Source organism: Cyprinodon variegatus, unplaced genomic scaffold (assembly GCF_000732505.1).
Source record: "Cyprinodon variegatus isolate N-32 unplaced genomic scaffold, C_variegatus-1.0 Scaffold751, whole genome shotgun sequence".
NCBI lineage: Eukaryota > Metazoa > Chordata > Actinopteri > Cyprinodontiformes > Cyprinodontidae > Cyprinodon > Cyprinodon variegatus.
Window position 1 is genome coordinate 42,359 of NW_015151204.1, and position 14,956 is coordinate 57,314.

The window sequence follows — 14,956 nt, forward strand, 5'->3', positions numbered from 1 at the left end:
ATCAAAGTTTTAATGGCACCTACACCTTTGGTGTAAAGGTTATAGAGAATATCATGCAGATCTGAATTATATAGACATTAAGTTTCTGAACAGCCAGTCAATAAATACACCAATAGACTAATTAAAGATGTACTGCTTTGCACATCATTGAGGTCAGTTAAACCCCACGGAGATGTTTTCCATAATCAGATATGCAAACTCAGATCTCCCTAAGTGATTAAATCAAGTTGACAAACTCTGCGCTGACAGACTGAACGCAGCTGATTCCTGACGCTGAGGATCAGTCGGGGGATATTCAAAACCCCCCGGCATCAACGTCTCTGACAAATTTAGGGCAGTTTGAGGTTCCCCCACGGACTCCAGAGACCTAAACCTCGTGAAGGACTCGGGGAAGCAGTGTGCAGACGTGTGGTCTGTTTGTGTGCAGGAAAGGGAGGAAGGACAGTAATGAGAGACACAGGAAGGAAGGTACAGCATACGTCTATGTGTTTCTAAGAATTGAAATAACATACAAAAGACATTAAAGACTTGGAGACACTGACTGGGGGAAAAGGAAAACACTAACTTAGAAGAAGAGCTAAAAGTTAAAAATAAAAAAGGCGCTCCATCCAGTGCCCCTCTGCTACAAAGGTATCTCTGTCATCACTCCCTTACCTTAAACACCTGACATATTCTTCCTCTTTAAGGTTCATAAACCTAAAGTATCCAAATCCAAAGTTTAAATCAATTACAAAAAACAAAAAAAAGACATCCAGCAATGTCCCAGTTTCTGCTTCGGAGTCCATATGAAAAAAAAAACTGCCCTAAATTTGTGCCCCTCTGGAGACAATTTACACTTCAAACCTGAAGGTTTGCCGGTAAGTCCTTTCGGGGAGTAAAAGACGAAATAGAGGCGTAGCGAAGCTTTCATGGTACAACACGCTGAGCGGCTTCAGCTTGTGGTGGCACCAAAGCTCAGGGGGCTGAATACAAAGCCATGTGGAGTGCCACGCATGTCTACAATGACACATCATCAAAACTCTGCAGCATTTGGGCTGCCCGTTATTTTCTGTGCAGGTTTCCAAATTCTTCTGGAAGGAAGGGAGAGTGAGATGCTGGTACAGATTTATGGCACGAGGTTGGAGAGGGAACAACACGACACTGGGCTTTGTCACTACAGGGAGGGTTTGTTTTTTGTTTTAGTCGTTACTTTGAAAACGGTCTCTGCGGGGTCACTTACACGGTGATGCGGGCGAGGAGAGTCCGCCGTCTGGGGGCGTGCTGTTGGGTTTAGAGTCGGACATGGGGAGGGGCACTGGGCGGGCCACTGGGGGAGGTGGAGGCAGCAAGAAGGAGCCTGGCATTTTGCTCTGGCCGCTCCCGTTCGGCTGCGGACAACACAAATAGGATCAAGAGGGCGGCATGCGACAACCCGCAGACACGGAATGGACAAGGGGAGCGGCTGGAGGAGGCCGGGCCCAAAATAAACAATTTCATGACGGAAGAAAAGAACGGGAGTGTAAAAAAAAAAAAAAAACTAAACGAATGAAGTATGCGGACGCCATCTTTGATGAAGGTGTGAGAAAATAAAAGTCACCACAAGAAGTGATTTGGATCGGGACCAGGTTCCATCGAGGTGATCCGTGTGGGGTGAAAGGAGTGGGTGGGGGAGGGGAGTGAGAGAACCAGTTGACTGGACTCATCCAGCAGATGACAAAAAATAAAACCATGGCAGAACACTCGTCTACACAATCACAACAACACCACCAACGATACCAAATCCCAAACAACCAAAAAAACTGAACAACTGAAATCGGAACAGCTATAGAGATGAAAACAGACACAATGACACAACACAGGACTGGCGTGTTTGACTTGAAGCGTGCCGTGACTGATTGACTCGTGCTGATGGCTGTAACTTTGGAGGGGTCAGGTGAAGCAATAGAAAGAAAACAACGAGAGGAGAAGCAGAAAACGTTGGGGGTCTGGAACAAGAAACAGCAAAATGACACTGACGAGACAATACAGAGATTTCTAGACCAGCTGGCTGCGTATGTGACTAGTGTGATGCATTTGTGGGTGTGTCTCTTGTGCTGTTAGTCCTGGGGTCACATTAAAAGAAAGAAGCAGTCTGTGGTCAAAGTAATCTAAATATGAAAACCACTTTCAGGTTATAACCACAGACTTATTCTATTGGGATTTCATGCGACAGAACACAAAGCAGTGCTTAAAAAGTACATTCAGCCTTGTTTACTATAAACCCCTTAAATAAAACCCAGAAATGTATTCAGTTATTACCTAATCCATAATTTGTGATCATCTGTTTTGTTATGTAAAAAAAAAAAAAAAAAGTATAGTACATCCCTTTATTGTGCCACAATGGGGAGATTCACTATCTGCATTTGGTCCATCTCCTTGGGAAACATGGCTGCCATTGTGTGGCGCCCAGGGAGCAGTGTGGGGTTAAGGGTTTTGCTCAGGAACCAAGAGTGGCAGTCTGTAGGGATCGAACAGAGAACTTGCAACCTTCCCAGAGCACAAGTACACTGCTCTAACCCAGTAGGCCAACACTCCCCTTTTGAATTTAATCTCAGTATAAATCCAGTTTTTATGTGAAGGCCTCACAGTGCTGTTCAAGATTCTTAGTCATCCAGGTCATAGTCATTCCAAAAAAGTAAAAAAAACAATCCACTGCAGTTTGTTTCCAAGTTTGAAGACATTTCCTTTCCCATCCAGGAAGCGTTTTCAATTCAAAATGTCAGAAATAGCCTTGAGTTTGAGGCTGTATATAGTAGCCCAACAAGCCCTTGTTTTCTAGAAAACATGCAACCTGAAACGGACGGCGGTACACCCACTGGAATGGGGGTCTTTTGGCTTCTTTTGTTAGCCTGCAAAGACCCATACCTCGAACTCAACGCTATTCCTGACATTTTGAATTGAAAAAAGCTTCCTGGATGATGCGAAACATCTTCAAACTTGGAAACAAAGTCCAGTGGATTCTTTTTTTAACTTTTTTGCAAGGCCTCAGAGGTTTGCTAGAACATCAGTGAACCAACAGCCTCATGAAGACTGAGGTTGGGTTTAAATCCCACCGAGCACTTATCTACCTTTCATGTGAAAAGTGAAGCTTTCACCAGGGAGGCAGTAAACCGTCCAATGGTAGGTCTAGTGGAGCTACAGAGACCAGCAGTGTGAGTAGGGCAGGGGTTATGAAAGTGGTTCCAGAAAGGGCCGTGTGGCTGCTGGTTTTCTTTCCACCCAAGCAGTAGCACACCACACTCCATTCATCCCATCAAGTCATCAGGTTAAGACTAGACTCACCTTGATGAGATGAATGGAGTCTGGTGTGCAAAGAAAACCAGCAGCCACACGGCCCTTTCAGGAACTAGTTTGATGCCTGTGGAGTAGGGCAAACTGTTGACAGAGCAACTTTCATTGATGCCCTCATCAATATGGCCATAAGAAAGATATAATTGAAAGAAAGTAACTTCCATTGGCCTCAAGCTTCTTAAGAGGATACAGCCCACCATGGACGTAATTTTTGGGCTGGACGGGGGGGACTTTTTCAGTCCTCCTCACCACTAGTTATAACTGAGGAAGCCTCTTGGATGAGAGGCGAAACATCTTCTAGAAAAACTTCATGTCCAGTTGCCTAGAATGAACTTTTCAAGCTTCACTCTGACCTGGATGATTGAGAGTCTTCGCAGATATGTACAGCCTGGTTTTAGAAAGCTAGGGTTAACTCTAGGTCATTGGTCCACTACCAGGACAACGGCTACAACGTACTGCAAAAAGCTTCTAGAAACAGACAGACACAAAGAGCTGGCAGTCTGAACATGGCTAGCAATGAGTCTGAATCTAAAACTCAATGAAAACTATATAATCCCTGCTGGAAGAAGAAGGCATCCTTTAACTATTAGAGACCAACAGAAGAATGGTTTAAAATCCCAGCTAAGAGATGTTTGTTAACAGTTATAGGACTTGGGGAGGCCTGATCCCCCCCAAAATAGGCCTTAAGACGTCCATGGCTGGTAATAAAAATTCACACAAAAACTAAAGGGCAGAACTCTCAAATGCACTTTTTCAAAGGTCCGTTTTGGTCCCCTGCACTTTTTACTGTCTAAAAACGATGGTACGCTACAGTACACAGATATTAGTCGAGCACCAGGACCAAGTGGAAAACCGCAGCTCAAACTAAAGCCTGCTTTCCTTAGTTTAGACCACCCACAAGCTCCTGATTGGCCCACCGTCTTTTCTTGTGTGATTGGCTGTCGCAGCTTTCACTCTTGAAAAGCTCACTTTACAAATATCTGATGTGCCACAGAATCTGGTCTGTGATTGGATGATCAAACATGCTGAAGTAAGTTATATAAAAAAAATACTTGCGCCCCCCCTTTTTTATACCTACAGTTTCGTCCATGCAGCAGACTAAGAAGAAAGTAGTCTTGTTAGATGAAAAACACTAAGCTTGGAAGAAAATGAAAGCTTTTTTTCTCTAAACCCAGTGATGGTGGAAACGTGCTCTTTGCTCAGCTGAGATTAGTGATCCGATTAACGACGGTGTGGAGAAGAAAACAGCTAAAATGGAACCCTAAAGATAAAGAAGCTGAACTACTATGTTTGATCAAAGTATGTTCACGTGTTAGAATGGATCAGTCAAAGGCTAGATCTTAATCTATCTATATAATGGAGCCTAGGCAGAAGTTTAACTGAATAAACTGATTACTCGCCTTCATCCACCTACGACACCAGCCAATCAGCTCTGAACCACGCCTCCACAAAAGCCAATCACCATCCAAAGTTCATCTTAAAAAGCCTCCGATCCGCAACTCGCCTGCTACCTGATGACGCTGCCTGTGTCGGACTTCGATTCAGATGTCCCCGTTTCAACCCACCTCCAGCCCTTCCTCCACCATCGTCGCTAAAACTTCGTCAGTTTCATTCCTCCCGGACTCTCTATTTTAATCGGTCCGGCAGAAGACTGCCATGTTGAATCTGTTTCTGCCAGAGGTTTTTTCGCAATGGGTGTTTTTCCTCTCCACTGCCGCTTCATGCTTGCTCATCATGGACAGGTTCTCTCAACCTGTGTTATCCAAGCTGGACTTCCATCTTCCAGGTCCCTGAGCGAAGCTCTTGTATCAGCTCACACAGTCCACTGGATCTCCCCATAAAGCTCAGCAGACCGTCTCGCTAACCAGCAGTCTACAGACTGACCAGCTTCATCTATATCCACTCCACCACCAGTTTCAGGCCTGGGGGGCAAACAGCCCTGTTCTTTGCTCCTGTTCATGCATATCTATCAAAATTCAAACCTATGTTTCCTGCCGATGTCAAAAATCAATAATTGTATCAATAAATTTCTTCTAATTGTCTTTTCTCTCTGTGTGAGTTTTTCAGATTGAACTGTATATACCTAAAAATATTTGAACTCTGTATTTGTGGATGCTCTCCATTCAGTTTGGTCTACCAACATGCAAATCTGGTACAGACAACGAACTGCAGCTATAAATGCAGAAAAAATGCTTCAATAAGCGTTCAATTATGAATACATGTTACACCTTTGTTGCTGTTGGTCTATCAGATAAAATCCCAATAAAATAATTGTAAAACTGTGGCGTTAACCTATTTCTGTACTACAAATTTACACTATTATACACTAATATAGTAGGTAAATGTCAAGCAAGCTAAACACTTTTTTTATGGAAGCAAAAGTTTGTAGAAGTAGCATTCTGTTCCATTCTTTTTCCACTAACATGCTCTATTTTCTGCTTTTAGATTCCATGTTTTGTAATATTGTTTTTTTTAATCATATTTTCTCTGTCTGAGGCTCCTGCTTTACGGAGCAGCTTCCCTCCTCACTGTTGGAGAGCCTTACCTGTCCGGAGGCCTGCCCTGAGCCATCAGCACAGACGAACTGCACAAACTCCTTCAGGGGGTCCTGTCCAGGGTGGTGGTGGTAGCGTATGGTGGGGTGGGTGAAGTAAGGGCTAGACTGCTGGATGATGGAGGGGGATGGGAAGTGTAGGGCCGAGGCTGAAGCCCGGGGACTCCCTGTGAACACAGACGTTTGTGTTAGACGGACACAGGCTGGACAGGATTAAAAAAGGGGGTTGAGAAAAGAAGATTCTTCAAATGAAAAGGACAGTTTAGGTAATAAATGAGTGACAGAAAGAGTAAAACAAACAATAAGATTTAAGCATTTTAAAAAATATATTTGCTTATGTTACATAAACAATCCCATGAATACATACAAGACAACATTAAGAGTTCTTTAGGTATATTAAGTCCACAGTTACAGGCTGCAGTCACACTTCAGCAAAATCAACTTCAACATATCCAACTTCTCAAACAAAATCAACTGTAATCATGAGGAATTATAACAAAATCATTTGCCTTTTACCAGTGAATTCTCTTTGCACACAATAAAGCTGAATAGATGTATGTTGCAGTGATTTCCCACGCTGTAGGAGACCTCAGCCTCTCCAGTAGCTCTCTAGTTTCTACTCTTTGTTCACTATTTTTTAACTTTTTTCAGCTCATTTTTACCTTTTAATTTATTCTACTGTAAGATTTTATCTTTTTATTGAACATGCAACACGGAGCTGGTTGCATTAGCTATTGTCACTCATGTGCAATACTCTTCTCTCTCATTGTGCAATAACCCATGCCAACTACTGTGTAGCCTGTTTAATTGATTACTTATTTATAAGGTCAGTACATCTCTGCAGAACAAGTGCAACAATCCATGTCAACTACTGTGTAGTCTGTATAATTGATACTTATTTATATGGCCAGGATATTTCTGCAGTGCAAGTGCAATAACCCAAGTCAACTACTATATGGTCATCCCTTAGCTTTCTACTGTGCAGATATTTTTATATTTAAGGGAAACATATTCACGGACATTACAACTTCTTCCTTTTTTTATACTTTTTTATACTTTTTTTGTACTATATTACTAGTGTTGCGCCGATGCCATTTTTTTTGGCCCCGATACCTGATACCATTGATGTCAGTGTGTATGTATCAATGTATCAATCAATGTATCAATGAAGTATGTATCTACTTGGATGTAAAGTAATTGCCATTGTAGCTTTGTCAAGCTTACTTTAACAACCAGCTGATTTCAACATTATCTGATCAACTCTTAACCCTGTTAAATTAGACAATGTAGTAGTAATGTAAATTGGGGGGCACTGGGACCCTGTTCAACCTGCATGCCGCCTGTCACTAAAGCCGGGCATACAATGTGAGCTTTTCAATCGTTGCATGCAGCTACAGCTCACACTGTAAGACGAAACCCTGCAGATTTTGTCGTACACTGTATGCTACAGTATGCTTCACACTTCATGATGTATGTTCTCATTCTGTGAGACCCGACGCTCTGATGCGATCTACCTGCTCAAACTGTACGTCTAAAAACCAGGTGGAACTACGCAGTGATATGGCGCTACTAGGACTTGTCTATCCCGGAAGCCAAACGAGTAGAAGAGGAATATGAAGCCCACTAGAGTGAAACGCGCTGCTTGACAATTTGTGCAATTTTGTGCTGAAAGCCCTAAAAAGAAAAGGCGAAAACGTATTTAGACAAAGACATGGCTGAGCAAACATGGCTACTAGGGTCTGTTAGTTTTACAGAAAGAACTCCATTTCACTCGTACCCCCGCCATGCTTCTGTGTTTTCGTCTGAGAGGAAGAAGAAGAAGAATCCTTGTTTGTGCGCTGAGCGATTTGCCCACGACGGTCTACTGAAAATCAAACACGTTTGATTATCTGTCGACCTCAGGATTGCTGATCGGGAGGTGATCTTGAGAGGCTGATCGCCCCTCGTTACCCCCTGTTCGCTGCACGACGCACAATCAGGTTGAAAGTCGGCCCGAAAAGGGCAAAAAATCTTACAGTTTATGCCCAGCTTAACCGGAGAGCTGCTCTGCTGCTGGCAGTTGGGATTGCATAAAACTGAAGAAAAAACCAACATATCTTCATTTTAGTTATCGGAAAAGAATTTGCAGCTCCGTGTGTTTTCTTTCCCATGGAAAGTTGCTCCATGTGGCTCTTTGGGTATTAAACGTTGTAAGATCCTGGGCTAGTTTTCACCAAACCTCCACAGTCAATCTTATTAGGCATAGTTGTAACATTAAACTGTATATCACTGTAAACAGCATAACTTGATAAACCTTAATGATGACCAACTTATATAGAATAACAAATGACCATTTTACATCATAAAATTAGTTAAATCTCCAAAGGGGCACATTTTGCCAATAAAAATCTGCTCAGGGCCCAGCTAAAGTGATTTTGGCCGTTTGTCGCGCATACACTAAGGCATCTTACCTGGGGCTTAACCCACCTGATATAGGATAGTACAGACACTCCTGTTACCAGCAATATCTCTTTTTTTTTCATTCTTTCCACCATAAAGAAAATATTTGCTGGCATAGGCCTTTATTTTCACTTTAAACTGTACAAGACTCTTTCCAGTGTCTCTAAAAAGTTTTCACAACCTTTGCAAATTCTAGATTGATCAAATCAAACTAGCTTCACATTAAATTTGTCATAGATGTTGCATAATATAAGCTAAAAAAAAGTTAGTTTTAGGAGAAAAAGGTAAAGGAAAGAGGTAGTGGCATGGCCTGGATCACAAGTTCAGTTTTTGAATTAGCCACACTGGAAAAAATATATATCTAGATAAGTCATTTTGTCTTAAAATAATTGCATTTGTTCTTGAATTGATGATGTAAAATTGACATTTTGCCAATGGAACAAGACAATTTACATTTAAATTAAGAGCAAATTATCTAATTATCTTATTTTAAGAGTAAAAATGCTCATTCCATTGGCAAACTATCTCATTTACCTACTTGAATCAAGGGTAAATACACTTTAAGAAATATTTATTTCAAGATTGTTTTTCCAGTGCCGAGCTTCTGGTTTAAAAACCATTACAGACGGTTTGTAAAGAATTTCACTGTACAAAGACAAAAATAGTTTAAATTACAGGTTTTTATAAACGGGTTTATTTCTTTGTGACGATTGGAACAACCAAAAAGCAGTAAACGTTTTACACAAAACTACAGATAAGAGCCATATATACTAAAAGAAACAAGTTCTTAAATAGATGGAGACCCCTTAAAAAACCCCAACTATAATAATTTACTTCCTGTAACCGTTAACAAGCTCCTAACATCTCTTTGTTGGGCTTTAATAGTTAAAGGATAGTTTTCAATGAGTTTTAGATTCAGACTCATTGCTAGCCATGTTCAGCTGCCATCTCTTTGTGTCTGTCTGTTTCTAGAAGCTTTTTGCAGTACGTTGTAGCCGTTGTCTTGGTAGTGGACCAATGACCTAGAGTTAACCCTAGCTTTCCAACACCAGGCGGTACATATCTGGGAAGACTCTCAATCATCCAGGTCAGAGTGAAACTTGAAAAAAAACAGTCTAGGCAACTGGACATGAAGTTTTTCTAGAAGACGTTTCGCCTCTCATCCAAGAGGCTACCTCAGTTCTAACTAGTGGTGGGGAGCACTGAGATTAATATACTGTAGTTGGAACAAAAGGTAGGTCTGAGCCCGCCTACTGGATTGGCCATGGAGGTCACCTGAGTGGTTAATGGTGGTTAGGGGTTACTGATTGGTCGTTAACTGCCTCGTCAGAGTGGTTTCTGTCACATGACTCATTGAAGGCAGGAGAGGGCAGGAGGGCAGGAGAGAGGTAAATTTTGTGGGTATTGTTCCTAAATATGCTTTGTAAGTAGGTGAAAGTTTATGTCTAAGACCACCTCCTCTGTTAAGAGATTCTTTTTCCGGGTTAAAAAAGATGGCTTTCTTAACCCATTTCTCAAATCATCTCTCTTCCTCGTAGATGAGGGGCTACATTGCGACCTGAAATCCTTGGATGTCATTAAACCTTGCACATAATGAAGGGACCCAAAGCCGGCGGAGACAAGAAATCCCCAAAACATCTTTGAACATCCACCATATCTGACTGTAGAGCACAGGAGAGCTGCGCCCTGAGGTGACAGGAAGTGTATTTGCTCACCACCTCCCGCCACAGTGCAGAGGTTCGCGGATGATTGACGGGTTGAGTCGCGGGAGTTGGAAACGCATTGGAGAGAGAGAGCGAAATGGTGCAAGAAACGTCCTTTTCCAGGACCTTGTTTAGCTACAAGGCTTGGCTACCTGCATGCAGCGAGGCTAACTCTTTATTCTGCTTTCCCTGCCTCCTTTCTCAAACATCCAGATCTGACCCAGCATGGATAAAGACAGCAAGGACTGATGTAAAACACTTTGTAGAAAAGGCAAAGAAGAACAATCTGGGATTCACATAGAAAAGAATATAATATAGTGTACTTTTTCCAGTTGTTTGTAAATTTGTATAGCTGCTCTTAAATAAACACATCTTCAGAAAATAGTTTATATATAAAAAAAAAAAATGTAAGCTGACTAATAGCTTCTCCATTATTAAACTGGTGCATTATCTTTTTTTAGGTCAGAAGAGCAACATTTATGTAGAAAAAATAAACCTGTAAATGAAATCTTGTTTTGATTTTATGAAATCTTTTTATAATGTTTTTTGTTGTTGGCATTCATATAAATATACTGGTGTGATAACTTAATATACGTTTGACTGGTTTTATGTATACGTCTATTTTGAATTTCTAGCCGTTTATGGAAAGCAGTGATCTGATGTGCTTTACTAAATAACTCTTTCTATAGGTTTTATCTTTTCTAGAAGAGTTTAGCTAACTAATGGAGATTTTGACAAACTGCCGTCAATCTTTTTCACATTTCAATGAAATGGCGTCAGGCAGTTTCTCACCAACACTGATTCACCCTGAGCTGGAAGGATGGCTAAGCTATACGGACTGTCCTGTGTTGCTATCCAAGGTCAAGGTTTCTCCTCCGTTCACCCAGCGGGATTGGCTATAGTGCCACTGGCTGTAAACTTCTTGATTATGCTTTCCACTCTAGACCAAAGAATGTTAAGATCTCTGATGATGGATTGTTGATGTTTTTCCACTATCTTGGTTCTCAGGTCCTCAGAAAATTCTCCTCTTGTTTTTTTCTCCAAGCAGTGTAACAAACATGGCCACACAATGCAAATTGAGTAAATTTCCCTCGTCTTCATCTGGTTTCAGGAGGAATTTTTAATAGCACACGTGTAAACAAGGATAATAAGCTTGAAATTAAGATTTTTTTTTTTCTTTCACATTTTCTAAAAGGTAACAGTAACTGTTTGGGTAACTCTTGCAATTTTGCATGACATCATGTCAAATGTGATTTTCTTTAACCCCTTAAAACCTATTTTAAAGCATTTTCAAATAATAACTCAGAATGCATGAAAATTACACTGGTAAAATGTTTACCAATATAGACATATTAGACATTGTTGGAATTCAATTCAATTCAACCACCAAGTTTATTTTATGGACATAGCGAGCACCAAAGCACAATTAACACAGATATAGCAGCATGTCAAAATGTAAACATGAAAAAGCAGCCGCAACAAGCAACCATGTCTTTATTACTGCTGTTCAACAAAGACCTATTATATTCAAGAATAAAAAAAACAACTTTGAGTCAAGTTTGAACTGATGCAGCTTGGGCTGTGTTTTACTCACCCAATTTTCATGTATATATTTAAAACTAGAAGGTGTTAGCTTTGAAATAATGTATCACACATGTAATTTGATCTTACAGTTCCTAAGTTATTTGCTTTTCCATTTGGGTATGCGAAATAGGCGAGAATTTTCCAAAATGAAGTGGATGGTAAGCTCCAAAATTAGCATGTGTTTAAGCAAAGACATGTAATTACAATATATTTATAAGATATGTTAGGTTTATTCTTTATACATCATGTGCACTGTTACTTTATTAGCCAGATTAGAGAGAGTAGAAGGCCTTCCTTCACATGGTGGATGTCACTATGTGTACGGAGGTCATCTAATCAGGGCAGCCTTCGTGTCTTTAAAAATACACAGGATATGGGCACATCTTGGAGCCGGTCTGATAGAGGAGAGCTATCTGTAATCCTTGGGCATGGATGGCGTGTCAGTTTCTGATACGGACAACTAAGCATCCACCTGGTGCAACACATAGACTCATGAGCTATAAGAAGGAGAAGATGACCTTGTTTGGGGCTCAATCTTTGCCGGACGCTCGCGGACGTGATTTTTGAGCCCACAGCTGTGCAAACTCCAAGAATTTTCTCTGTCCTGTAACGACCTGATCTGGAATAAACTCTGTAACTATTTTACTCCTGTTTTATAGTCCTTTTTACATGTTTCTACCCAGTTTGAGTTAATAGTAGTAAATAACTTGCTCCCAGGAAAAGAACTGTGAGGAAGCCCCCGAGGTGCAGCGGCCTTTTTTTAGGGGACATAACTTCCTCATTTTAACAGATAAATTCATCATTTTGTATTGTTTCATTGAGCTAATACACTACTAAAGCTATTTATATAGCATCTCAGCTATGCTTATGCTGCGCAAGAGGATTCAGTTGTGTGTTTAAATATCATTAAGTGTTGAAAAAAGGGGAAAACTCTTCTATAAAGGTAAATAAATGCTGCTTTAAATCACATATGATTCATTTGTTGCATCACCACAACAACATGTGCATTGCTGCACCATTTTGCACAATCCCCGTTCTCGTGCCGCTGAAATCCTGTGAACCTTGTTTGACCCACGTGCCAACAGAGCTAATGATGTGGCCGGCAGCTTTACACAAGCAAGGCACCAAACTCAACGTTGAAAAGAAATCACAACACAACAGCGCGGGGACGGCGTGTACACCACCGTGCGCTGGTGTGAATGAGCGCGGTGCACAGGCGAGCGCGGGGATCAGATCTGCTGCGCTTCCATCTCAAGAGGCACGGGGTATGTCAACAACCGCAGAGGAGGGTATAATGACACAGCGGTCAACCTCACATCTGCTCGATGACTTAAAAATGCTTTGAAGCTTAGCTGCAGAACTAAAGCACATGTGTAATTATTCACAATGAGCTCCTCCATTGGGTGAGTTTACAAAAGAAAAGCAGAGAAAGTCGCATATTTGGTCTGTGCTGTGGTTGTAATAAATTAATAATAATAGGAGAGCGATGGTTTATGTCTATAACCGCTTTGATATGATGGATATCTGGGGAGTTTGAGCTTGCTCAGGATTACAGCCCTAATAAGGAAAGAGGCAAACTCATGTAATACGGCAAAAAAACACCTAAATGGGTCCAAGTTGTTCTTTTTTACTGTGTAACTATTAAAAGGATCCTTTCCTGGGGTTTTTAAATGTTATGATTTGTTATTTCATCACTAAGAGCTACAAAAGCGAAAGAAAAATGACTTGCAATATACAATCATATTACAACTTTCCTAGTGGCATTGCTGAGAATGAGTTTAAAGAACTTTGTTCTGGACATTTCTCACTACAATTTAAGGAGTGAGATGGGAAAATAAAGATGCACGACGTGAACAAAATGATCTTTTACAGAATAAATATTCCTTTTTTTTACAGAAATCTATTTTTCCACTCTCTAAAGGCTGGAATTATCTGATTTTAACTTTAATTCAAATATTTATTTCTCAAATATCCATTCCAGAAAAAAATTTAAAAAAAGCAACCCTTCTTCTTCAGTTTAGCATTAAGTCATGCAAACTCTCTGCTAACAATTTTAAATGTCAAGCTGGGGCTGACACGATGACAGCATTATTATGACATCATCCGGCCTATTTGTTTAAATTATGGAGAGCTGTTTTAAAACGCCTCCAATACTCAATATTTCACATCTGGGTTTATAGAAAAAATGGTCGTTATTGACAGCGAACTGTGGCGTTGGGAAATAACTGGAGAACTCTTGAGAACTACGTCGCTTTTTAGTAAATGTGAATTTAATGGTTTTTGTACTCGACTGAGTGAAGTCACGAAATAAAAAAAGTGTAAACTTTACCTCTATTAGAAGTTAATAAACTTCAAAGATACCCTCAACCCCTTAAATATGAAGCCTTGAACAGATCTGGAATTTTTCCATGTTTGACTTGACAACCGCTTTTTTCTTTTTATTAACAAAAATGAGAAATTTCATGCCTTTTATTTAGTGTATATGCATTCGCTTTTACTCTGATGCTCATAAGAAGCCCTCTAAACAGTAGATAAAGTCCATTTAAGCCATCTGCACCAAAGCACGGTAGTGGCAGCACCATGCTGATGGGATGATTTGTCTCCAGAGAGATGGAAACTACTTAAGCTAAAGGCATTTTTTTGGCCTTAATACCGATACCTGGCTGTGCAGTATCGGCCGATACGATACCATCTGTTTTAAATTTATGTGTGTGTGTATATTTGAAGAACTGCATATACTTGGATGTGAAATAATTGCCATCATGGCTTTGTCAAGCTGCTTGCCTACCTTTGTGAAGCAGGAAAAAGACTAAAACAAAATTAATCCAGTAGAACTTTTTATTGCCTACCTGGAATTGGTGATAATAGTTGAATAAACGTTTGGCTCTCAAAATGTTATCGGTGCCCTATTGGTTGGTACTCGCTGATACCGATACAGTAGTTCTTTGCAGAGAAAGACAGAAGGTTTTAACCAGCATCACTTCAGCTTTTAAACCTCTGTATTGAGCTCCATTTATATTTTCTTCAAACTACAACCAGCTTCTCCGTCTGTGCTGAAGAAAAGAAACCCCTCATCCGTTATGTTGTATTGAGACAAAATAAAAATGCAACAGTTTCCTTTCATTTTATGTTATTGTGCTGATTTACTGCAATGAATTCTAATGCAATACCTTGAAGCTCGTGGTTGAAGAGTTATTAAAAGCTGTAGAAAAATGAAAACTTTTGCAAGGCACTGTAATTGAATCTGAAGCATCTGAGTTTCAGAAAAAGGGTAGAAGTATTGTATGGAATGAAATTTGTTCCATTATTGTTGAAAACAAAGAAAATTCAAATCTGAAAAAAAAAAATGCAATCAAAAAGATAAACT

At 40.4% G+C, this 14,956-nt stretch overlaps 1 protein-coding gene across 16 annotated transcripts in view; it reads right to left on the bottom strand.

Moving 5' to 3' along the window:
* Positions 1-14,956, bottom strand: part of LOC107098150 (nuclear factor 1 X-type-like) — a 298,579-nt gene that overhangs the window by 10,838 nt on the left and 272,785 nt on the right. For 13 of the 16 annotated variants that reach the window (XM_015395640.1, XM_015395634.1, XM_015395636.1 and 10 more), the window contains 2 exons: positions 5,855-6,030; positions 1,220-1,367 (listed from right to left, as the gene is read on the bottom strand). In XM_015395640.1, the coding sequence (XP_015251126.1) occupies positions 1,220-1,367; positions 5,855-6,030 (324 nt within the window). The remainder of the gene's footprint in view (positions 1-1,219; positions 1,368-5,854; positions 6,031-14,956) is intronic. The other 3 variants (XM_015395646.1, XM_015395648.1, XM_015395649.1) reach the window with 1 other exon arrangement.